The sequence below is a fragment of the Hyperoodon ampullatus genome, assembly GCF_949752795.1.
Source record: "Hyperoodon ampullatus genome assembly, chromosome: 13".
Taxonomy (NCBI): domain Eukaryota; kingdom Metazoa; phylum Chordata; class Mammalia; order Artiodactyla; family Ziphiidae; genus Hyperoodon; species Hyperoodon ampullatus.
In genome coordinates, this window is record NC_136926.1 from 30104258 (window position 1) to 30129979 (window position 25722).

Genomic DNA, 25722 nt, shown 5'->3' on the forward strand with positions numbered 1-25722 from the left:
CAAACCTAAGAACATTTGTTTAATTTCATTCTTAATTATGAAAATATAAGTTCAAATAAAATGTCTTATAAAAGATAAAAAGATTCATAAAATTGAATTAAATCAAGTATATGTATTTGAATAAAATTTGAGGGTAAAAATTTTTATAGTATTAATCAAAATTTTGCATGTGATGTATCACAATACAATAGTTCTACTTTGAGGAATTTATCTTAAAGTAATAACTGAATAAGTGTTCAAAGATATATGTAAAAGGTGTTCAAAATATTGCTATACATAATAGCAAAAATGTAGATATAATTTGTATAGCACCGGCAATTGATAAGGAACTTGCATTTTATTAAATTATGTAATACTCTATGTGCATTAAAATGATTAGAGGTCCATATTTATTGGCACAGAAAGAGTTATGTTATATATTATTACATGATTAAAGCAATGTCATCTGGATACTGATGATCAGAGCAGGGGATAATGGACATTACAAAACAAGAGTATTAGGTAGAGGCGAAAATGATGCTTTAAAAAATATACCTGTATAGGTCTTTTAATATAAAAAGTATTAATTAAGGGATGGTAAAGATTTTTTTCCTTATCCTTATCTTTTACAGTTACTTTTAACTCACTAATAATAAATATCACCTGGGAATTAGGACTCAGAGAATTTTGCAGATCTCACCATTTCACCCAAAATGCTGAAATTGCTCCTTGTCTGGGAAAACTGCATTGCTTGGATACGCATCACCCATTAGAGCAGCCATTCCTGGGGTTTGATGGAGTTCAGGTACAATTCAACACAAGAGCATCTTAACATTTGCAAAGTAAAATATCACTACTAGTCAACTGAGAAGAATCTATTTTCCTCTTAGAACTTCACATTCTGTCCAACATTCAATGTGTGGTAAAATCTTGACTCTTTGATTGGGTAGGAAAATCTTTTCCTTTAAACAGTTAAAAATAATGTCAATGAAGCTTCTACCAGAAAGCTCATAAATGGTAACACTTCCTGGTATTTGACTGTTTCATCACCAATTTCTGTGCCAGGTCCCATGTTCACCTGCCTGGCAGCCCCTATGATATATGAAAATGCTTCCATTTTTATAGGAATATGCTGGCAAAAATCTGCCACTCCCATGTATTACTAGTCCTTTTCTGCTAATTATTTTGGAAAAAGCAGAGGTGCAGGTCCAAGTTCAAGTGGCTTTCAATGTCTGGGACACACTTGTAAAATTGTTCAATTAGGAGAAAAATCTGTGCCTCATTTGACCACCAGTTTTCCAACTGCATTATGAAACTTGTCGTTGCATTTTTGTATTAGAAATTGAGCAATAAGTTGATTTTAAAATTATTGATAAAAGTAATCAATGAGGAAACATAACAAAGCGAGTAACCAATTTACAACATCAAGATAGAGATTTTTGCATGTTCAATAACGTTTATGAAAAAATGAAATTACAAACTGAATGGGAGCTGTGGAAAACCCCTTGGTGTTATAAAGACCCCAGAGTAATTTGTCTAAAAAAATACAGACGACTAGAGCCGGGCTGAGAGAACTCAGTTGGCTGGTTTCAAGTAACAGTCAAAGCCCTGTGGTTTTAAACTGCGACTACAGAAAAATTAGATGAAATAAAAAATAATCAGCCCTGCTCCATCATGTACCAGGTACATATCTACGTGTATTTGTACAGACTGAGCTCCTGCTGGGCGTACTGAGTGTTTAACAAAATTACTGCAGTAGAAGCTCGCGGGTTCCAGAGGAGGGGTTTGATGACACAGCATGTCTGCTGTAGGCACTTTGTGCTTCTTAAGTTAATAACCAGACACACAAAACTTTGTGGAGCTAAAAATGAAATATTTTGAATCTATATTATAACCAGATCGGGGCAAGAGACAAATGATAGGAAGGAGGAAAAGGAAGAAGGAAGGAGAGACAAGGACAGGACCCCCATGCGGGACAGAGCAGTGACGGAGGGAGTTAAATAAAGCGCTGGGTCTGCAGTCCCGAGTCCCCCACCCCTCAGCTTATCACCCAAAAGTGGGATAATAATAGTACTGACCCCATGGATTAAATTAGCTGATATATATAAGTGGGCGCCTGGTAAGGGGGTGAGTGTAACCCGGTTTGTTTAATTGAATTATCGTTGATTTACAATGTTGTGTTAGTTTCAGGTACACAGCAAAGTGATTCAGTTATACATACATATATATATGTATGCATTCTTTTTCAGATTCTTTGCCATTATAGGTTATTACAAGATACTGAATATAGTTCCCTGTGCTATACAATAGAGCATTGTTGATTATCTATTCTATGTATGGTAGTGTGTGTATGTCAATCCCAATCTCCCAGTTTATCCCTTGCCTGCCCCCCTTCCCCCCTGGTAACCATAAGTTTGTTTTCTGTGTCTGTGGATCTATTTGTTGTGTAAATAAATTCATTTGTATCATTTTTTTCAATTCCACCTATAAGTGATATATTGTATTTGTCTTTCTCTTTCTGATTTACTTCACTTAGTATGATAATCTCTAGGTCCATCCATGTTGCTGCAAATGGCATTATTTTGTTTTTTTTTATGGCCGAGTAATATTACATTGTATATATATACACATATATATTACATTGTGTATCTATCTATCTACCTATCTATCTATCTATCTCACATGTTCTTTATCCATTCACCTGTGGATGAACACTTAGGTTCCTTCCTTGTCTTGGCTTACATGTTTCTATTGCTATGTTAATTTGGGGGAGAATGTCCATTCTCTTAATTTAAAATATGGTTTTAAAAGGCTGGAATTTCTTTAAAATATTTTTATTCCCACCTAAAATTTTGATGCTCAAAGCATTGTTAAAATCTTATTTTTCTTGTTCATATGTGGTGCTCTTTGAGATACAAATATCAGACTTGAAACTAGACTTAGCACTGGAGGAAACAACACAGATTTTCCTCTCTTGTAACAGGAGTGGCAGGAAGGCGGGGACACCAAGAACTGCTGGGAACAGACCCTGGGATGCCATCAGCAGCCCCCTCTCCTCTTTCCTGGATTCCCTCTGCTCAGGACCCCTTTTTTCCTCTTACACAGTGTTCTCCCTGTGGCCATCATATTGGGAACATTGTCAGGGCTGGGCTCACATGACCTTGGTTCTCCAACAGGTGAGGAAAAGAGCTTCTTACCTGCCTGGGGAAGGTTCCACTTTGGCACATCTGGTCACATGCACATCTGGTCACCTGTGACCAGGAGACAGGTGCTGCAAGGATGCCCAGATCCCGTGCCCCCATGGCCAGGGTGGGAGGTAGGATGCCTTGGGGCCCGCAGAAGCAGCTTATTGGCCGGGGCAAAGTAGTTCCCAAAGAAAGGAGGTCTCCGAAACTGCTTTCTTTTGTGGAAAGACAGGAACTTGGAAGCTGCTGAGGTCAGCAGGAACATGGGATGGAAGAGGGAGGAGAGGGAGGATGGATGCACGGAGCCTGGTTCACCTTGTAAAGGAGTAGCTGTCAATGGATTCGATTCGTTCCAGGAATAGTTGCCCTACTTCTGGGCATGGCAGTTCCCACTTGGAGTGTTGGGGTTGAAGGATGTTAAGGGATATTTTGTCACCTGAGACACACATGGATGAGACATTGGAACTTGCCCTGCAGACTGAGTGACATTTAGCCCAGGGTTTGTTTCCAGCTTTTGGACTTGGTTACCCTCCCTCTGCTCCAGATGTCAGCTCTGTCATTGAGATGCCAGTGCTATCAAGGGAAATTCTTATTTAATTTAATTAGTTTAATTATTTATTTTAGATTTAAATTTATTTTATATTGGAGTATAGTTGATTTACAATGTTGTGTTAATCTCAGGTGTACAGCAAAGTGATTCAGTTATACATATACATATATCCATCCTTTTTCAGATTCTTTTCCCATATAGGTTATTACAGAATACTGAGTAGAGTTCCTGGTGCTATACAGTAGGACCTTGTTGATTATCTATTGTATATATAGTAGTGTCTATATGTTAATCCCAAACTTCTAATTTATTCCTCCCCTCACCTTCCCCCTTTGGTAACTAATTTTTAAAAGTGAAGAATGTGGGCTTCCCTGGTGGCGCAGTGGTTGAGAGTCTGCCTGCCGATGCAGGGGACACGGGTTCGTGCCCCGGTCCGGGAGGATCCCACATGCCATGGAGCGGCTGGGCCCGTGAGCCATGGCCACTGAGCCTGCGCGTCTGGAGCCTGTGCTCCGCAACGGGAGAGGCCACAGCAGTGGGAGGCCCACATACTGCAAAAAAAAAAAAAAAAAGAAAAAAGTGAAGAATGCAATGCATTATTTCTAACTACTTCATCTAACATTGGAAAGGAACAACCCCTCTAGTGAATTGTATCCATTTCTCTATGCTATACATTTCCCTTCTTTTCCTTGTTGCTGTCCTTTGCTGTCACCTGAAGACTGTAACATGTTCTAGACTTCATATTATAAATCTCATTTTAAAAGTGTTGAATCAAGGAAGTCTTCCAGCAACTTTGTTTTCTCTACTTTCCTCTCTGTGTTGGACTGCTCTGGCATGGGAGAATAATATTACTTTACCATGTAAAACATGGTGAATGGCTGTAAAAGAATTCCCCAGCAACTGAATAATGGGCTGTCAAAAATATTCTTGGTGCCAAAGGATCTGGATATGTCTGTTCCATTTATTGTGTTTCTCCTTTCCCCATGACTAAGTGCTCACAAAAGACACAAAAACCCAAACCTCTAGAGTATGTGGTATTCGAGGGCAGAAACCATATTTTAATATATTCAGTCTCATACCTAATGTATTAAGATGTTTAGTAGAGGATCACCGGCAAACAATGATGAGCACCTATGGTATGTAAGATGCTCAAATTACTAATTAAATTGACTTCTAGTGACAGGAAGGAAGTTGTGTTCCCCCATCTCCACTGTGCTTGGTTGAGTGGGTTAATAATATTTATTTTAAGGAGTATTGGAAGTCTTGACCCCAAAACTTTTACCTTGTTCTGCCCTTTTGGAATAAGTTTAATTTTTCTCAGAAATATGAAAAGGGGACCTATTTCTTAATTAAAGTTCCGTGTTTTAAGAGCCTGAATGTGCAGTGTAGCAAAATCATTTATTTTTATTTTACCTTGATAATAAATGGAGTCTATTTAAAAAATCAATTTTAGAATGCGCTGAGAAGATCTGGGGAAAAAATGGAAATGTGGAAAAAGTTAAAAGGTGCTTTGTTTCTCAATGAAAGCAAGAGAATCAAGAAGAGTAGCATCTAAATGCCTCCCTACCCCGACCCTCCCCACTGGGTCCGAGCACAGACTATCTGCTTCTCACTTGGCGTCAGGCTCTTAATGTCTCCCACCTCTGACTTCGGGCCAGACTGTTGCCAGCTGTCCTGGAGTTCAGCGTGGTTTCTGATTCAGGTTATATATTCTTGGGCAGTGTTTTAATTGCTAGTTTTCAGGGGCAGGATAACTGTCGTTCAAGAATTCCTGAGATGGGGATTCTCCATTGTTTTGCGTGTGACTCACAGGACAGATGACATTCATATGGGGCCTACTCCCCTGGTTCAGGGGCCATCAGAAATTCCTGAGCTGCTTAACTAAAATTCCAGGTCTTTTCCTCCTACTTAGCAAAGCCTATTGGAATTCAACTGGGCAAGAGTAACTTCGTCCGAGGAGATAAACCTGATCTGCTTTAAATTTATGTGTGTACGCATGTGTGTGTAATTCTGATCCCAAATTTAGTCCTGCATTATTTATAGCAATTATTTAAAACACTCCATCATAACAGAGTAGTATGAACCCAAGTCCCTTAGTGAAATCACCACATTCATGCTCCCTTGGGACTAGCTTAGCCCTCAGAGAGGGCCCAGGAAACTACTTTGTATAATCTCCTGTCTTTCCAGAAAGTCTATCTAATGCCTAGGAGGCACTGATTGTCCACCTGAGAATAAAGCACTGGAGGCAGAGTTCTCAAGAAAGAAACATAAGTGCCATCCTGGCTTACTGTGACTTGAGGAACAGAAGCAGGGTGGCTTTTAACTGCCTCTGGAGACCGAGTGCTGAATTCACCACTTCTGTTTGCAAGACTAAATTGTACAGAAAGGTAGTGATTATCTGCTGTGATTATTAACGCAACTAGTACATAACACAGCTCATGGATTTAGGGCAGGGGGGTGGAGTGGGTGGGCAGTGGTGTCTACTTGAACAGTTACTGAAATCAAGATATTGTTGCCACTGACTGAGCATCGGGAAAATGTCAAAGTGTGGGTTAGCAGAACCCTTACCTCTTACGAATGCAGACTTCTTATTGACATGGTCTTTGATAAAAATGAGCACTTTTCTTTACATAAAGTACTCAGAAAATTGTTATGCTTATAATGTAGGGAAGAATTATTTCATAGAAAAATTGTAGAAAATCATTTTTATACCCAGCTATTCTTCTGTGGACTTGGATACACTGTTTGTCAAACTGTGTCACTGGAAACAGTGCTTTTACATTCAGGAGACTTCCGATTAAAATGTTCAGCTTAAAAAATACATGTAAATCCTGTGCTTCAACATTGAGGAGGTAAAGCCATGGTGTCTAGTGGACTGGAATGTCAAAGTGCTCTCTAGCTTTCCAAATGGCACGTGAAGTTAAAAGTTGAATTTTGGAGAGTGCAACTTACAATGTGCTACTATTTCATTATTTTTAACAGGAGAGTATTACACATTTTTCTGCTTGGGACACATGTAGACTTTTAGAGAATGACTTATTGGTCTGCTCTGTTACCGGGGGCGGGGGTGGTGGTGGTGTGTACTCACCTGGGCTGGTCTCTGAAAGGCCATTTGGGGAGGCAGGGAGGGATGCCTTTGAGGAAAGACAGTCATTCTGCTTAGATGTACGAGCAAATCTCTACCAGGCTGTGCAAAATCAGGGCAAAACTGAATCCTTGTTGTGCATTAATTACATCCCTTCCTTCTGTTACAGGCTCAACCTGGGAAAAGACATTCCGACAGATCGGCTTTGAAAGGTAAGCAGGGCTTGGTTACTCATGGCCTATTTTATTCCAAGCAGTTCATTGACTATAAATTGGTGGTCTTGCCACCATTACTTCAGTGACTGTGCCCTTGAGTAAGTCATCATTTTTGAGCCTCAATTTCCTTGTAAAGTAGACCTTTGCTTTATGACATTGTTGCCTGCACACAGAGTGAAAATGTAGATTAAATGGAGCAATTTATGTGAAAATGCTTCTTCAACTGTGAAATAGTGTGAAAGGTAAATTGTAGAATTAGATCATCACTGAAAAGAGAGTAAACTCTTTCTGATGTCATGCGCTATATTTAGTTTTACAGGTTTAGTACAGAGAAATTTATATTTATATTGATATCTTTGCAATAATTAATATTATCCAATCTTATTAGCTCAAAGTGGAAGGCTGAGATCGTGTCACTCTTCGCTAAAAGCATTTCTACACCAGAAGAGAAAAAGCATACTCATTATAACATCAGAAAATGTGGAGGTAGGGTCAATATAGGCCTAATGGCAGCATAAAGGGCATTTAGCATCTCATAGTGAACTTGCAGTGTTGATACAGCTATTGAAAGAGAGAAAAGTGATTTTTTTTTTTTACTCTAAAAGTAGCTTTTGACTAGTTCTTTTCATTGTATTGAAAATGTGTTTTTATGTGTATTGATCAAGCTGACAGAGTGCTTAGAGCATATAAAAGGGGTTATAAAATACCTTAAAATACATTATTTCTCCAGTAGCGAGTGAGTACAGCTAGCTCATCACTAGGCTGACTGTGATAGCATTTCTGGTACCATTTTTAATTGACTCAAAGGTTTATTTATTTCTCTCCGTACACTTACATCCTGTCAGCATTGTCACTGTTGATCTCCCCATGAGTTCCCACAGGTAGTGCTTGAGGTTATCGGAGGAGGTTGGCTTGGGATGGGCAGATCTCATGGATCAGCTTAAAGGCTGGAATGTCATGTGCAACTTCACCGTGTGTGAAACCTTTCCCCAAAGCATCTTTCTCTTGATTCTTCTTTTGTGTTCTGAAAAAATGTCAACGATAACCAAGAGGAGAGAATAGCAAATTGAACATCAGTCATCTGTTGCCCAGCTTCAAGGACACTTTGCCATACTTGCTTTGTCCATTTCTAGGGGGGAGGGGGCTAAAATATTGTAAAGAAAATCTCAGATATCATGTCAGTTCATCCCTACTTAAGTCAGGATATGTCTCTGAAAAAATGGATGTTTTCTTTCAGAATCATGATGCCGCAGTGGTACCAAATACAAATACCAGTAAGTCCTTAGCACCATTTAATACCCAGTCAATGTTTACATTTCCTGATCATCTGAAAAATGTCATCTTACAGATACTGGTTTGAATCAGCGTGCTCCTAAAGCCCACACATTCCTTTTAATTTTTCAGTTTTAAAAAGTTAAAAAAAATTTTTTAACATACAATATATTAGTTTCAGGTGTACAACATAATGATTCGATATTTTTATACATCATGAAATGGTCACCACCATAAAGCCAGTTACTGCGGTCACCACACATTCTGTTCTTTTGTCACATCTCAAGCCTCTGTGTTGGGATCGTGTCCCCCGATTCCCTGCCATCTTCGTTGGGTTTCTCTTCACTTTCCTGGCTTCTGAGGAAACCAGCTCAGCTGTCTTGTAGAACCGCTGTCTTGTCTGGATGTGTCTGTTTGTGGCATTGTTTACCTTGTCATTCTACCCTCTGTTTCATGTAAAATCAAATCTCTCCCTTTCTGCCATTGGGGGCAACTTCGTGTTGACTTCTTGTACTTGATGCAGGCCACCTGGTCCTTTATCGTTTCCATCCTTCTAGCATAGCTGGAGTTATCAAGCCAACCCAGTATTCTGGACCTGGAGTCAGCCATTTATCCCAAGGGTGGACACTGAGGCAGTTCCCAGCCTTTGGCTCTTACCAGAATACTTTGAAATGAATAACCTTATGCACACTTGTATTTTTGCCAGATATCCAAGGGATAGGTTCCCAAGTACAATCAAAGAATAAGTTTTTATGGAATTTTGCTAAACATTGCCAAATTCCTCTCCTTAAAATTTCGGCAGTTTGCACCCCCCGCCAGCAATGGAAGAGAGCAGTTGTTTCCCCAGAGCCTCGCCAACAGAACATGCTGTCAGACTTGAGATTTTTTTGCCAATCTGTTAGGTGAGAAATGGTATCTCAGTGTCCTTTTAATCTGCATTTATCCTGAGTCATTTTTCTGTAGAGCAAAGTGCAGGCTGAGATTCTTTGCTGTCTCCTGAGTGAAGCACTCAGGGCAAGAGCTTCTTCCAAGATGGTTAGGGATTCATCGATCTGCAGGATTTGGCAATTGAAACATATTCTTCCTAGTTTGCATGATCTTAACCTTTTGCTTACTTGAATAACGATTTAATGAAAACAACTGCCATGGGCCAGTCATTTCCAGTCCATACAACAACCCCACAGACCAGGGATTGGCAAACTTTTACTCTACAGGGTGGATAGGCCACATCTCAGGTCCTTCTGTTGTAGCAGAAGGCAGCCACAGACAATGAGCATGGCTGTGTTCCAATAAAATTTTATTTACAAAAACAGGAAGCTGGCAGGATTGGCTACTGGCCATCCTTTGTGACCCACACTGTAGACTGTGAGCCCCATCTCACAGGGAAAGAAACGAGAAGAAAATCAAGTAGGTACCCAGAGAGTAGACTGTGGGCCCCATCTCACAGGGAAGGAAACTGGAAGAAAATCAAGTAGCTACCCAGAGAGTCATAGCCACGTGGGCGTATTGACCTGCATTCAAGCGAAGGTCTGCCTGGCTTTCTACACCCAACCACACTGAATGCTTGAATTATAGCCTTCTTTGGTTTTGTGTTGTTTTAGTTTTCTTATCCCTGTAGCTCTGGGGACATAATCTTTAGTCTCAAGTCTTATCGGCTGTTCTCATTTTATGAACATTTTGAAGAAAGCCAGACAGTAAAATTTCCATATTATAATGCCTCTCTAAAATGGGTATGCTTCCAAATAGATGTACAAATAAAAATATTATTAAGGATATGCTGTAGTTTTGAACTGTAGTCTTAGTTTAGAGATCATCCCTGTTTTTAGATGTTATCTTAAAATGTCATCCTGTGTTTTCCCATGTTGTCCAGTGTTGCCTCATTTAAGGGCAGGGGAACCGTCTCTGCATTGCATCAAGTGTCTTAAAGTACAGAGCAGATATTGATCTATGGGGTTGTTGTGCATTTACAGTTGCAAAGACCATGTCAAGCAGTGCCGTTAAATATGGCCTTGCTTGATTTCTTCTCGTTTAACCTCGTCTTTCTCTTAAAGGGAATTCCAGTTATATCCTAAAGGAAGCTATCTGCTTCTTTAGAGCCATTGTAAGAGATATTGATCCTTTCAGCACTATGTCCTTTGAAGTTTGCCCATCAGTCTGTTGGCTAGCTGAGTATTTTAAAGTGGTCACATCTAAAAAAAAAAGTGACTGAGTCAGCTAAACCTCAAAGCTTTCTCCAAGAAAAAGAAAGCAAAGATGTCCTTTGCTGTACATTTTGTAATCCAAGGGAGGATCGAGGGATTGAGCTTGCCTGTAACATGATGAGACAGTGTGCAGCCCTTTCCTTCCCAGAAACCATGCTATTATATACACTGTCTCAGAATAAATACACATTGTCACAGTTTATATGGCTGAATTCATGACAATGTGTTATGTTCACCTTGCAAACAATTGCTCTCTGTGAGCGATATCAGGAGTTTATTTTTCAGTTTCATCAGAGGAGTGCTCGTGACATAGGAAGGATATAGGTTCCTGTAACTTTGGTTAGGGTTAGGGTTAGGGTTAGGGTTAGGGTTAGGGCTCGGGTTAAGGTATAAGATATAGGTTCCTAAAACTTTGGTGCCACTCCCAAGACCCTCTTCCACTCCTGGTCCTAGATATTGCTATCTGCATAACAAAAGAAGACTCAGTTTTGTTTTTGTTCTCATTATGGGGAAAAGTATCTGTGCCTAACATTTTTTATTTCATTCAGAAAGCTCACCTTTCCCTGCAGATTTTCTAAACTTTTGATTATAAATATTTCCAAAGCATAAGTCACTCACTCATCGAGGTAATGGTGATGCAGGTGGGCCTGGCCCTGTCCCTGCACTGATACTCTGCAAGTTCTAAGCAAGCGTATCAGCCAGGGAGTGTCCCAGATTCCCCGTGGCTTCTTACAACAAATGCTGCTTTCTCGTTTGTGCAAAATCTGATGAGGAGGCAGACAACTTCGTGGGGAGGTTGCCTGTGCAAGGTGTGTCACTGTTTGGCTTCAGTCTGTGACACCTCTGTCTTGACATGATGTGTCTGAGTTTGCTTAAGCATGGAAGCAGAACTTGGGGAATTGCGCACTGGATTTTAAGTGTTTCCACCTGGAAGTTGCATCTGTCACCACAAGTCATAGTTTATGGCCCAAAGCAAGTTACTGTGCTGATTTAGGGGCCAGGAGCATATCCCTCTGCTGTGTGTGCAGGAGGGGACAGGAAGTGGAGCCACCAGAAAGCACTAGTGTCCTCACAGGAAGCTGTGAGCGAGGTCTGCATGGGGTCTTCTCTTTCTTAAGCTACACTTTTCACTGGAGAAAAAATATTTCAGCGAGTCAGTGGGCTTGTGCACAGTAACCCGCCAACAGAAATAAGGTTCCCGCTCTCGGGGAAATCTTATCGATGCCTCTTTCAAAGTAACCATCTTCTACTGCTTTCTCACCCCTATTTACTTAAAAAGCAAGGTAGTTATTCTTAATAGATCTCTATAATCAGCACAGCACCTCAGATTACATTAGTATTCACCCTATTGTACATGATTTTATTTGATGCTCTGCTTGGATTGTGGAATGAAATATCTTGCCCCTTCAAAGACTCTTTTAAAATATAGATCTCAAAAAATAAAATAAAATAAAATAAATAAAGTAAAATATAGATCTCCCTGAAGGCAGCCTGCTCTTATGAAACACAATTATCCCTAGGATTTTTTTCCCTGGTGTAGAGATGACTCAAGAGGCGTGGCTGTGTCTTGGTGGTGCTCGGAGGGCAGCCTCCCACTGCCTGTCTGTTGTTGGCCCCCCTACCCCACTGTCTATTCCATGGGGAGCTCCCCGCCTCCATCAGGTTTTAGACATCATTGCTTTTGTGAAACCTTGCCTGATGGCTTGGTCTCACCTCTTCTTGTAACACTTTTCACGTGCCTCCTTGATGGTACTGGGTAAATATTACTGCAGCTGTTCTCCTGTGTTTCTCCCGCTCTGGGGCATGAAGGATGGGTCTGTCTTGATATGCCTGACACATACTTACTGATCAGACGTTTGGTGAAGAGTTGACAGAGCCCTTGATGGGGAAGCACGTGGGCAGAAGGCAGGAAACCAGGGCCCCAGCATCTTCTTATCAGTACATTGCAGCTTGTAGGAGGATGGGGCAGCCTGCAGGTCGAGCTGGCTCAGGCCTCAGAGCAGAGGGGCTTTGAGTGTGTGTCCCTGTGAACAGTTACTTAATTCCCTGACCTTCCAAGTCTCTATCCTCTAACTGCTGAGTCTCCTGCCCTGAGCTTGACACCATGATGGGATCCTAGTACTAGGGTCCAGAGCTCCGTGCAATCAGGGCCGTATCCATCTTGTTCACTGAGGCATCTTGCACCTGACCCACCCAGGTGAGCAAAGTGAAAGATCGGATAAAGGGAGACACACTTGAGGACCCGATTCTGTGGCAGCAGAAGCAGGGAGGCTTAGCAGGTGTCTCTGCACCTGTTTCGTTGGTTTTCCCCCTTTTGTGTCTGTGGTCCCTACAGGACACAGCAGCTACCGGTACCCTACCTCCATCTCCTCCCGGACCTTCCCCACCCACTCGGCCACCGCCCTCAGGCTCCCTCCCTGTCTCCTGTCACCTCCTGTCACAAAGCCACCAGGTGTGTTCATGATCTTGTGTGTACCTATATGTCTTATTCTAGACCCTTGCTTCTGAGGGCAGGATGTGTGTCTTACTATTTTATAACCTCTAGTGCCAGACCAGGGATTGTCAAATAATAGGCATTTAATAAATGTTTGATAAAAAAATAGCCTTTTAAATAAATATTAGTGTGTCATTTCTCTGTTGGCCTCGCCCCTGCTTTCAGGGATTCTGCCCTTCTTGATGCATTTTAATTTCTATTGGCCTTTTCTTTTGGAGCATGAATTAATTACTTGAGAAATTTAAGGCCAATTTTTAAATTCGTTTTTATCCTCCAGCTTTATGTATAATTCATTCACTGTGTAATTGAAATTAATGCTGTTTCCTTAGGTAATATTATGTGAACTATTGAGAAATAATGGAAAGGTAGACTCCAAGGATGGTTTTATGATACGCTTTTCTATTTGAAAACTCACATCCATGAAATGAGGTGGTTACGTGAAATCAATTGTGATAGAAACAAAGATATTAATTTCTATAGTTTCTGCTATATTTTTCTGAAATTTTTAAGTTCCTAAGTCTGTATGATAAAGTGGATAATATGAATACCTATTAATTTAAAGCAAGACAAGCATTTCTATATATTACTTCTCTGAGAAGCACATAGAAAGGAAAAAACATTAAATTCAAATCATACCATTACTATAATCTTGTGGTCTACCGAGTTAAACCAGGGAGGTCCTAGTTGGGTTACGGTTGTGTGTTGTCATACTTGTAGCTTTTAAAATAGCAGTACTTTTGCATATACATGCACACAATGCATGTCTTGTGATTAAAAGACTTACCCTGTTGTTGTGCTAGCTTCCCACAAGATGAACTTCTAAATTATTTAATTTTTTCAGACTGTATATAAATATTTCTAGAAACTTTAGCAGGCTATTTGGAAATTATGTTACAAAATTTTTGTCAAAATAATCTATATTCAGAAAATGACTGGAAGTAAAGGATATTTCTGTGCTTTGGTGTTTAAAATTAAGCTCAACTTATTTATTTATTCATTTACTTGAACATTTTCAAACCTCTGCTTTGTGCCCACGCCTGGGCTAGATGCAAACATTATGGGAAGGCACTTAGATTTGTTCAAATCTCTCATACGCTGGCCTCGCTCTCTGTTAAGTGCTCATCTGGTTTATGGAATTCTCACAACATTTCTAGAGTTGGATTCTGCTGGCTTATTCTGGCTAACAACCTTGTATCTCAGTGACTTAGGAGACCAGAGGTTTATTTCTTGCTCATATTAAACATCAGCTGCAAAAGCTGGATCGACTGTGGATCTTCTCCAAGTGCCTTCTTCTTTTTGGGATCCAGGCTGAACCAGGGCCTTCATTTGGTGGACGCCTTGCTTGCGACCTGGGAGAAACTGCTACAGCCACCATGGCTTTTAGAGCCTGTGCTCAGGTGGGACACAGGCCACTTTTGCTACTTTCAGGTGCCTGAGCAGGTCACATGGCCAACTCCAAGGTCATGGTCAGAGAAGCAGGCTCTTCCTACAGGGGTGCCCTGCAGTCACACAGGAATGGCCAGGATATACGGTCTTGTTACAGGAAAGGAGAGGGTCTAGTTGGAGGAAGTCATGTAATCTATGTGTGTACCATCCCCATTTTACAAATGAGCGAAGTAAAACCAGAGTGGTTAAGTATTTTATTCAAGATCACTCAGCTAGTGAGTGTCAGAGGCTTGATGAGAACTTAGGTTTATTTGACTCTGCTTCCCATTCATCTACAACCCTCCATGCCAGCACTAATGACGCTTCGGGTCCACACGTGTTTGCTGCGCCTGCATTATTATAACTATGCTGGGGGCTGGGGGCGGGGGGATGGGGAGACATGGTCTTGGTCTGATAGAAAATACCAACATGTAAACGTTAAAGATGATATGGTGAGTTCATGCTTCCATTTAGTGCAATCATTTGAGGGTGTTTTTTGAGCACCTACTATGTACCAGATACCATATAATGATAGACGCACAGAAGTGGAGGGGAGCAAGGGTGGGTCAGTGTGTATGTGGGAGGTGGGATTGAGATGAAGCCTGGCTACCTAGTCGGGGGAGGGGGGGAGTTGTTTGTGAAAGCTTGACCTCAGGGGCTGCCAGGCAGGGTTTTGGAGGATGGCTTCGTTGGAGTACGTCTGTCAGAGGTGGAGCATGAGGCATAAATGAGCTTGGAAATTAAACTGAGGATGGTGAAAACACATTGGGAGGCACTTTGCGGACAAGACCAGAAGTGTGGCTCTTACCTGGTAGTGCTGGGGAGACTTTGAAGGATGTAACCCCTGGGGAAGATGTTGGATGTGCTTCTAGAAATGTCCTGTGGGCAGCGACACAGACCAGAGGATGAGCCAGAAGACCCTGTAGAAAGCAGTGGCAGGAGTTCAGAGGGCGACTACGAGTGTCTGAATGAGACAGTGACATTGAATATGAGAGAGAGGATGTGAACCAAGTGTGTTTCAGGAAATACAGTCTGAAATCACAGCTTGGTGAACACTTGGACATGGTGCATGGGAGAAGATGGATTATGAAACGGGTCTCGTCCAGGTGACTGAGCCCACCCCACAGCTGCTGTCTCCCCAGCTAGTGCCTGCAGCTCTCTGCTTCTCACCCGACAGCTTCCTCCTGCCCCTTGGAAATTCGCTCCAGCACAGGCAGTGCTGGAGGGGCCTGAGGTGAAAGGCCCAGAAGCGTCAGTGAGCAGCAGAAGTCACGGGCAAGGGCTGCTGCCTCCCTGCTCAGTCCTGGGGACAACCCAAGGGCATTGCATAGGCTTCTGCAAAAGCTTCCAGGAACCCCTTATGGCAGCGACCTGTAGACAGGACACCTGTCTGGGTGTCTTTCTTCTCCATCCCTCACTGGTCACAACCTCTTGTACTTACCAGAAGGGCTTCCCAAATAAACCTCCACCCTAGGTTTGCCTTCTGAACTAAGAAACCAGTACTAAACCATCTTAACTGATACTAAACTAAAAAGCTTGGATTCCGATTTTCTCTTTGGCATTGATTTATTCTATAAAAGCCCAAAATAGCACTATTATTATTCATAATATTATTACTTTAATCAACGATTATGATTCTTTAGAAATCCTTGGCTGACAATTTTTTGCGGGGGAGAAGGGTTAGTGTCATGTCACAGATCCTTAGAAAATCTGATGAAAGTAATGGACTAGCTTTCCAGAAAAATGCACATACGCACATAAAGAAAAAAACTTTACATGCAGGTTCAGGGGATTCAAAAGTACAACACAGTCCCTGAACCCCACTTTAAAAGCCTTGTTTAGATGAAGACATCATTGTGTTTCTTTCTCAAATTGTAAAATCGGCAAATGTTCATTCCCATCCCTCAATTACCCAGAAGCAGGTGGGCAGCAAGAGTTAAACTTAGGTCCCAGAATCACACATTCGTGTCTGGGTCACAGAGCTTCTGAGACCCAGAGATACCCTCTCCCTCCTTTTGCACATGGTTATGCGAGACACAGAGAAGTTAAGCAGAAGAACTGGAAATGGGAATTTAAAACTGGAATTTGTCAACATCCAGGTCTGAATGTACACCTAATAAGTTCAGTGAGATGGGAGTTTATTACTACTGAATTTGTTTTGTCACCATTTGGTGAAAATTATTATATCAATAATGACAGGAAGAATATTCAAAAAAGCTCTGTAGACAGTGTTGTGTAGGCATCATCTCTGTTAAACTTTCCAATGCTCTGAAGTGGTTATCAGCTCCGTACCAGCGAGTGGAACTGGAAACCAAGGCTTGGTGCCCTGCCACCCAGGGATCATCTTCACATCCGCAGCCTAGCCTAGTGGGATGTGACTATTTGGGATCAAAATTTTCAAGGATGTGGTGACTAGGTGTCCCCTTAGGCACCAGTAGAGAAAGCTGCTGTGTTATGAGTAAGACCAACTGCATGGTTTTATCTTTAGTTCAAATAAAGTTCTGGCTGCCAGCACACACCTGTAGGATGACCAGGATTCTGACTTAGATTCTATTTAAACCCGTTGTCAGGAGATGGCCATATTTCATTATAGGATAGTAGATGGAGGTCTCATTCATTTTTGCTAAAAATGTATTAAATACTGTCTTAGTCCTTTCAGGCTACAGTAACAGCACACCACATACTGGGGGGGCTAAACAACAAACATTTATTCCTCATAGTTCTGGAGACTGGGAGTCCAAGATCAAGGCTCTGGCAGACTCAGTGTCTGGTGAGGGATTGCTTCCTGGTTCACAGACACCATCTGGTCACTGTGTCCTCATCTGGCAGAAAGAATGCAGGAGAGCTCTATGGGGTCCCCTTTATAAGGGCACTAATCCCATTCATGGGGGCTCCACCCTCATGACCTAATCACCTCCCAAAGGTCCTCATCTTTTAATACTGTCACATTGGGGGGTTAGGATTTCAGCAGCTGAATTTTGAGAGGACACAAACATTCAGTCCATAACAAGTGTGTATAACTCCCACACAATTGAAAGAAAAGTTAGATCTTACATCTGAGGCTTTTACATCCATGTGATATCATATAATCGGTTTCATTAAACTTTACTCATGCATGGGCTTCCCTGGTGGCGCAGTGGTTGAGAGTCCACCTGCCGATGCAGGGGACATGGGTTCGTGCCCTGGTCTGGGAAGATCCCACATGCCGCGGAGCGGCTGGGCCCGTGAGCCATGGCTGCTGAGCCTGCGCATCCGGAGCCTGTGCTCCGCAATGGGAGAGGCCACAACAGTGAGAGACCCGTGTACCTCAAAAAAAGAAAAAAAAACTTTACTCATGCAATTGATCAAATTTGCTGTTTTATTTGATCTGCCAAAAATATCTTGGGTATACTCGAAACTCAGAGTAAAAGCTATAGATTAATATATGCATACATGTGTGTATGTGTCTCTGTGTATGTGTGTGTATGAGAGTAGATGTGTGTGTATTGTGTGTGTGTATAACAAAAGTAGGTGATTTCCATTTCTTAGTCTGTTGAGAGCTTTACCTAGGACTTTGACTTCCAACTTGGAAAGGGAACTTTTTTTATTCAAGCACAATGACATCATTTAATAAGTATTCGGTGAACAGATTTATTTTTCTTCTAGAAAAAAAAGATGTAATCCTTCATCTTTTTTCCTTCAAAATATTTCTGGAAGAAAAGATTTTCTGACTTGTAATCTCCATCTTCACTAAGTCAGGTCCCTAGGACTTAATATAAACAGTCTTTGACTGAATGAGTGGTAAAGATCAGGTCCTACAGAGAATTTATGAACTGAAACCCCGAATTCCCAGGTGGTAACCTTGGCACCTTGTTCTATACAAAATGCAAGGTACCGGCTGGAATGTTTTAGATTTCATTAATGACACGAGCAAGTGAACTGTGTAATAGATCACTGAAAGCTTTCAAGTCTTGGTGCAGACAGCACGATGAATAATAGAAAATTCACGCATTTGATAGGGAGATAAAATTTGGATGTTGAGTCTACAGAATGGAATGTTTTGGAGAATCGTGCTAACAGATACTCCCAAACCTCGGTTCAGATTTCTCATTTGCTCTGCATCATGAGAGTCTGAAATTAGCTCTTAATGTAGCTTTAGCTGCTATAAAATGTCTTTCCCACAGCCCAGCCAGTCAAACACCTTAGCTAGGGACTGAGACATCCTTGCTTGGATAAAGCAACAGTTTGTATCAGGCATATTTCATAGGAACTGTTTGGGTTTCCCATCAGAATCCCTGGAAACCTGTCATCCACAATGAACAAAGTGGAAACAGTTCCTCCTGGCTCTTCTTATGCCCTGATCTATCTCTACAAGCTCACAGCCACACAAACCTTTCTAAATGTACACAAAATACTGGAAGTAGCTAACAATGAACATTCAGTGGGTTAAGTGACTTCTTTACACAGGACTAAATGACAGTTAAGTCTTCCTGATTGTAGAGCCTGTGCCTCTTCTTGTTGCTAACCTCTGCGGACGTTGTGAAGGTCTGATTACATACCAGGAGTAATCCTGTTGCCTCAGTTTATCCCATCCCTCGGTGCTGGGGGAGATTGGGAAGCTGTGGTCAGGCAGGACAGCCCCCCCCACCAGACTCTCCTACACCTGCTGACTTACCCAGACAGAGACTCCTTCTTACCTCTGAGAGGTTCTGATGTCTGCTCCCTCCTTCCACACCCTCCCTGTGGTCACTACTGAGGTTTAGGTCCACCTCACTCTTCCTGGGGATTGTGAGATGGCCTGGTGGCCTGTCATCCACAGAGCAAGTGGAAATGCTGGTCAATGAACAGGACAGCAGCCCGGGGACCATAAACACCAGATAAGAAAAGGCGGAGCAGCCTAGGGGACCCTCACGCGGCCGTCGCTGACTCGCCTGCCGCAAAGAGAGGGAAGGTTGTTTCACTTGGTCCTCTCGGGAAATGGGTGGGTTTGAGATCTCTGCTCTCGGCTCTGACCGGCGAAATATATTGACTTAGGAATCCAGGCAGATCACTGGCTTCCATGCTGGAGTGAGTGTTGTTTTGGTGAATGTGCTGGTGTCTCGTGTTGGGATGCTGATGGACATACACTGTGTTCTGGAGGTTGCAGGACCCTGTCCTTAGAAATCTGAGCCGAGCGCTGGCTTTGCCCCAAGTGCGGGTGGACACCAGCACGTTCCATCAAACAGGTGTGTAAGTTCTGAAGGAAAATGATGCTGAGATAGGGATGCTGTTCCGTTTGACTCTTCTCTGTCTCTGGGATTCCTGGGCTGAGTGGCTAAGTGGTTAGCGTTTGTCCCCTCACTGCCCCCCGTACCCCAGGAAGGCTGTGTATCCTTATCCACACATTGCCTGAGTGACTTTTAGGGAAAAGAATAAAACCCAAACAAACAAAAGCAAAGCTTACTCCATTTTTTGCCGGGCACGGGCTCAGAGGGAGTGCTGTCCCTGCCGTGGGGACCTCCTAGGTCAGGCCCCACGGTCCGCAGTCCCACTCAGGCCTGGATGCTGCACATCGTTTGACCAACAGCACCACCCCGGCCTGATTCTGTGGTGGCTCCAGGAGGGACGGAGCCGCCTCACAAGGTCATGGGCTCTCTCTGCCAGACAAGCCGGGGGAGCCCCAGGCTGCTGGACACACGTTCTCTCTGGACAAACAACAGTCGGCGGAGCCCTGGGTTGGGGAGGAGGAATCAGGTAGAAGCTTAGGCCAGACTCCTTCCTCTTTTAGGGAATTTCCTGTCCATAAGGAGGGGCTGGGATTGTGGAATCCACAGACACAGGACATTAAAACGCCCGTGTACCAGGAGGAAGCTCCAGGGCCCAGCACGTAGTAGGCATTTCATTGAAAGGCTCATTCGTTCAACTGCCTGGGAGGATGACCCCATCATTCCAGCCTAAACATTAGCCCTTATGGAACATTCAGTCTCACCAAATTTATCAACTATAAAAAAATGATGATTTCTTGTACAAGTCAATAAAGGAGTATTTATTACATGAAGACCTGGTACCTAGCATTGAGCGGGGCATGAAGAGGGTGGAAAGGAAATGTAAGAAACGGCCCCATCCTGAATTGCTGACCCACTCTCAGTAGACAACCAAAAGTTCAGGGTCAACAGGGACAGCCTTTGTGTCCATCATTATCAGAGAACCAGACTATAGGGACCCAGTGTGGGCAGTTGGCTTTGTGGCGGTGAATCAAAGGAGGTCAGTATTTGCACAGGGAGTGGGGAGAGTTTGTGAGGGGTCGTGACAGGGACACGGGAGATGGTGAGCACGAACTTTGTGACCATTCTTGAGAAATCCAGCCCGTCCAGAGCAGGAGGCTCGCCTCCCGAGAACAGGGCAGAAACACGCACTGCTCAGATTTGCAGGCATACAAACCTCAGGGGCCACGACTCACTCTAGGAGTGTTTATTTAGTTTATTTATAAAAATAACGAATCTATGTTTAGAGGAAAGTCTCCCAATAACCTAGCTCTAAACCCATAAATCAGTGATTTTATAATAGGTCTTGAACTGTTAAAACATAATTTCCTAGAATTTCAAGCAAAGGGATTTGCAAAAGAAACCGTTTCCTCTCCATCCCACATTGTTAATTTTATCCCTGCTGTAAATTTTTCTCGTAGGGAAATCCCCTGGGGGAGGCAGCTTCATGGAAATACCGTAATGAGATGTTCAAGGACCTTGGGGACCACCTTCCTCTTCAGATGTTGATATGTCCCAGGACAATCTCTGCCATTCAGTACATTTTCAACAGTTACATATTTACAGATGCAGCTGGTTTAAAACATGACATTTGTATCAAGCACTTGTTAGGTTTGCTTGCTGCCGTTTCTCCCTTTACATTGTCTCAGATTTGGGGTTTCCCCTCTATTGCCCTTGACACTTCATACTGCTGTTACTCCAGTGCCTCCCCCATCGGATTTACTAAGGTGTCATTTACAGCCAGTGAAATTCTCCCCTTTTTAGGTGTGTCGTTCTATGAATTTGACGCACACATGCAGTCATGTGATCACCACCATTTCAAGATATATAATATTTTCATCATCCTAGAAAGCCTCCTTCTGCTCCTTTGTCATCAATCCCCTACCTTTGGACTCATGGACTCACACAGTCTGTGGCCTTTTGTGTCAGGCTTCTTTCACTTAACATAATGCTTTTTAGGTTCATCCATTGAGTTGAAAGTATTCTTTCTTTCATTGTTAATCGTGTTACATTGTATGGATCACCACAGTTATCCAGGGACCAGTTGGTAGATGTTTGGGTTGTTTTCAGCTATTGGTGATTATGAATAAAGCTGCTCTAAACCTTTGCCTACAGGTCTTTGTGTGGACATACATTTTGATATGTCTCTTGATTGTGTCCTCTGCTTTTAGTCTGCCTTCAGTCAGTGAATCCTAAATTACTTGAAATGCTTTCTGAAAAAACTTTGAAAACTAAATCACATTTTAACTGCATGGGAAACTATATTTAGAGAGATGCTTTGGCAATTCTATTTGCAGTGTGGGCCAACACGCTATAATTCATGCCTTACAAATTTATATTTTCATTTCTTGGATTTACTGAACATAGGGTGCATCTTTTGACAGGTAAAAATTCAGAGATTTTTTTCACTCCTTTGATTAATATTTTATTCCTGGAACAATTTTGATTTGTTTTACAGCTTAGTATTTCTAGTTTGTTATGATGTGCTTGAGTAAAGAACCTTATCCCTCATCTGCAATCTCAAAATCAAAAATGCTCTGAAAACTTGATGTTTTAGCCTAATTTCTTGTTGGCAAAACCTGACCTGGACTGACCTGGGAGCCAAGGGGAGACCATTGCATTGAGTGTGAAGGGTCACAGGTGTGTGTGCTTGGGGCGGGATGGGGCGGGAGGGGGGCACTGCCCTCGTGCCTGCTGCCACCATTACATCATCTTGTAAGAGGCGCCTTCCTGACATCTGGAAAAGTATGAATTTTGCAACACATTAGGCTCCGAGAGATTTGGAGAAAGGATTTATGTTATCTTCATCTGTCCTCAACACAACTGCCCTACCTGTTTGATAGAACAGAGCTGTGCTGGAGAGTGATTTTGAAGCTTTTTTTTTTTTTTTTTTTTTTTACTGTGACTACACCAGTACACTTTTTTTTGCGGTATGTGGGCCTCTCACTGTTGTGGCCTCTCCCGTTGCGGAGCACAGGCTCCGGACGCGCAGGCTCAACGGCCATGGCTCACAGGCCCAGCCGCTCCGCGGCATGTGGGATCTTCCCGGACCGGGGCACAAACCCGTGTCCCCTGCATTGGCAGGCGGACTCTCAACCACTGCACCACCAGGGAAGCCCTATACCAGTACACTTTTTTTTTTTTTTTTTCAGTACACTTTTATATCATGATCCAATACAACACAAATACATACAGTTTCAAAAAACAATAGCTGCTCTTACTGCATGCAGTGTACTCCTGTTTTATTCTACTATGTTTCATGAAAATGAAAATGCTGGTTTGTGCCACTGCCTTTATTTGATAATAAACTAGTTAGTCATGGCCTGAAGCTGGGAGAACCCTGAGCTGCAGGGTGACGCTCAGCACAGTGGCAGCAAGCGGGGCTGGGGTGGGTAGGGGAGACTGGAAGTTGATTCCAGCCTCACTGTGAGTGGATCCTGCAGTAATGACAAATGCTTACATCGCATGGCCTTTGCAGACGTCACGGTGACATGTGAGGGCTGCTTTGCAGCAGAAATGTGCGTGCAGATTAGATTCATAATCCTCACACTTCAGATCCCGCAGAGGAGACCCCGAGACCGTGTGTCTTCCAATTATCTGGAGTAAATCACCCAGCTCCAGAGTGAGGGCTGCAGTTTACACGGGTTAGATTTTACTCACTTCCCATGTTGCTATCATCTGCCAGTCCTGTGCAAGCTAATTAGAGGATCACATGGGGGTGGGTCAGTCAGGGTTTGTGGGGAGCGGGTGTGAGGCAAAGAATGTATTTCAGGACCTAGACTGTGCATAGTTGTGGGTGCTATTGGGGAAGTGAAGGTCCTGGAGGAAAGAAGAGCTGAACCAGTCCATCTAGGAGTTGAAGTGGGACCCTGATGGGAGCTCAGGGAGAGGCCCTGGGGCAGCCCTGTCCCTGTGCAGCTCTGCTTCTGTGGAGCCGCGGTCGAGCATCAGTGCCTGGGCTCCAGAGGTCACCAGAAAACCAAGTATAACCATCTCAGCAGTTCATATTCATTTAAATAATGCTCATTTGACATTTTAATTATTTTATTGGAATTCAGTTGACGTTGACCTTCCTACCAACTCTGAACCAAAGAACTCGCTCCCCAAAAGGAATGGCATAAATGAGGTTGTTCTTTTCTAGCTTCTGAAGGTGACGGCGGTTGTGTTTGTTCCTGAGTCTGCTTCGCGGCCATACCTGAAACTCCAGTGCTCTCCTTTCTTTGCCCCATCTTCATTTCGCTGCCTCCTTATTTTGAATTTTCTGAGTCAGAATGAAACTTGACAGTTGGGATGACCCCAAGAAGTCATTTTTTTGGTGAGAAACTGAAACTTTACAAAAGCAAAGTGGTTTGCCCATGAATATCCACACCTGCCTCACTGTATCCCTGGGCTTGGATAGGAGGATGGTAATTGAATTTGATTAATGAATCAATCAGACCAAATATAATCATGGCCATGACTGCATCAGTTGGTCATTATCTTTCCCAGGCAGATAATTGACTTTGTGTTTTCAAGATGTGTTCTACACGAAGAATTCTGGGCAGTTGTCTCTTCTGACTTTTAAAAATAATATGAAATATTAAAGATATACTTTTGTATGTACCAACCAGCTTTCAAGGATCTTAAGAACCTGGGCACTACCTACACAGGTGATTGAGTCCCTGTCTCCTGACTTTCATGGAGCTCCTTATGGGTGAATCTCTAACTGGTCTACATTCTGTACGTTTGCTAGTTCTTTTTTTTTTTTTGCTTAATATTATGTTTGTGAGATGCATCCATATTTATTGATGTAGATGGTCACACGTACATTTGCACTGATTTATTGATTCATAGTATTTTATGGCTATATTCTCTCTCCTCTTCATGGATATGTAGGTTTTTCCCAATTTCCAGCTTCCTTGACCCCCTTTCAAGAGGGTTAATCACTCTGAACAAATAGGATCAATGTGACTGTAACCAGATTGGAAAGGAAATGTCTGCCTGTTGAAGAGAACATGATGTTTTAAGTAGTTTAGCATGTGCTTTTCTATATGGAAAATGTAATTGAGCTGAGCCTGGAAAGTCAAGCTATGTAGGATAACATTTTATGGGGAAATGTATTCATTGATCTCGTTAATTTATTAGCATAGGGGTTCTACCCATAACCTGGTCAGCCTGGTTTCAGATGCAGAATTTATCTGAAATAAAATTTAATTTGTTGTTAAATGCTCTGTAATGCACACTGACAATCCATTTATGGAGGTTTCCACAAATATTTACTCTGTGCTGTGCGTGGTCCCTGGACCATCTAATTTACACTGTTGACTTTAGCCAACATATATGAGAAGAAAACTCTCACCTCCACCCTCTCAGTCAAGACTTCTCTCTCTTGGGACTTCCCTGGTGGTGCGGTGGTTAAGAGTCTGCCTGCCAATGCCGGAGACACGGGTTCGGTCCCTGGTCTGGGAAGATCCCACATGCCGCGGAGCAACTAAGCCCGTGTGCCACAACTACTGAGCCTGAACTCTAGAGCCTGCGAGCCACAACTACTGAAGCCCGCATGCCTAGAGCCCATGCTCCGCAATGAGAGAAGCCACCACAATGAGAAGCCCCTCTCGCTGCAACTAGAAAAAGCCTGCACACAGCAATGAAGACGCAACGCAGCCAAAAAAAAAAAAGACCTCTCTCTCAGGCACAAACCCCACGTGGCTTCCAGGGTGACCTGTCACCTCCACACAACACCTCACACTCATGGAAACACCGCCTCTGGGCACCACTTCTCGAGACCAGTGCACGATTTCCTCTGCAGTCTCAGTTGCATGATGACGGTAGGGCCTCATTTGCTCTGAACCCTTCAGCCGTTCTGGTTATGTGGATGCTTTGCCAGAAATCCGAGTCCAGTAGGGAGGACCTGGCCATAACCCCTCTTCCTGATTTATCTCTGCGTTTAAGACACTTTCATAACCAACACCCAGTGCCCAGGGACAGTGCCTGGCATGTGCTAGAGGCCCAATAAATATCTTTGGAATGAATAAATAAAAAATCCCACCAAATGGAGCCACTCATTGTTCATTAGCCACAACACCTATTTCTTTTTCTTGAAATGTTTTCTCCA

The 25722-nt window shown here is 42.7% G+C and overlaps 1 protein-coding gene across 4 annotated transcripts in view; it reads left to right on the top strand.

The window, feature by feature from the left end:
- Window positions 1-25722, top strand: part of PIEZO2 (piezo type mechanosensitive ion channel component 2) — a gene marked incomplete at its 5' end in the record, with an annotated part of 352743 nt that overhangs the window by 162882 nt on the left and 164139 nt on the right. For all 4 annotated transcript variants that reach the window (XM_079717696.1, XM_079717698.1, XM_079717697.1 and 1 more), the window contains one exon: window positions 6969-7011. In XM_079717696.1, coding sequence (XP_079573822.1) covers window positions 6969-7011 — 43 coding nt within the window. The remainder of the gene's footprint in view (window positions 1-6968; window positions 7012-25722) is intronic.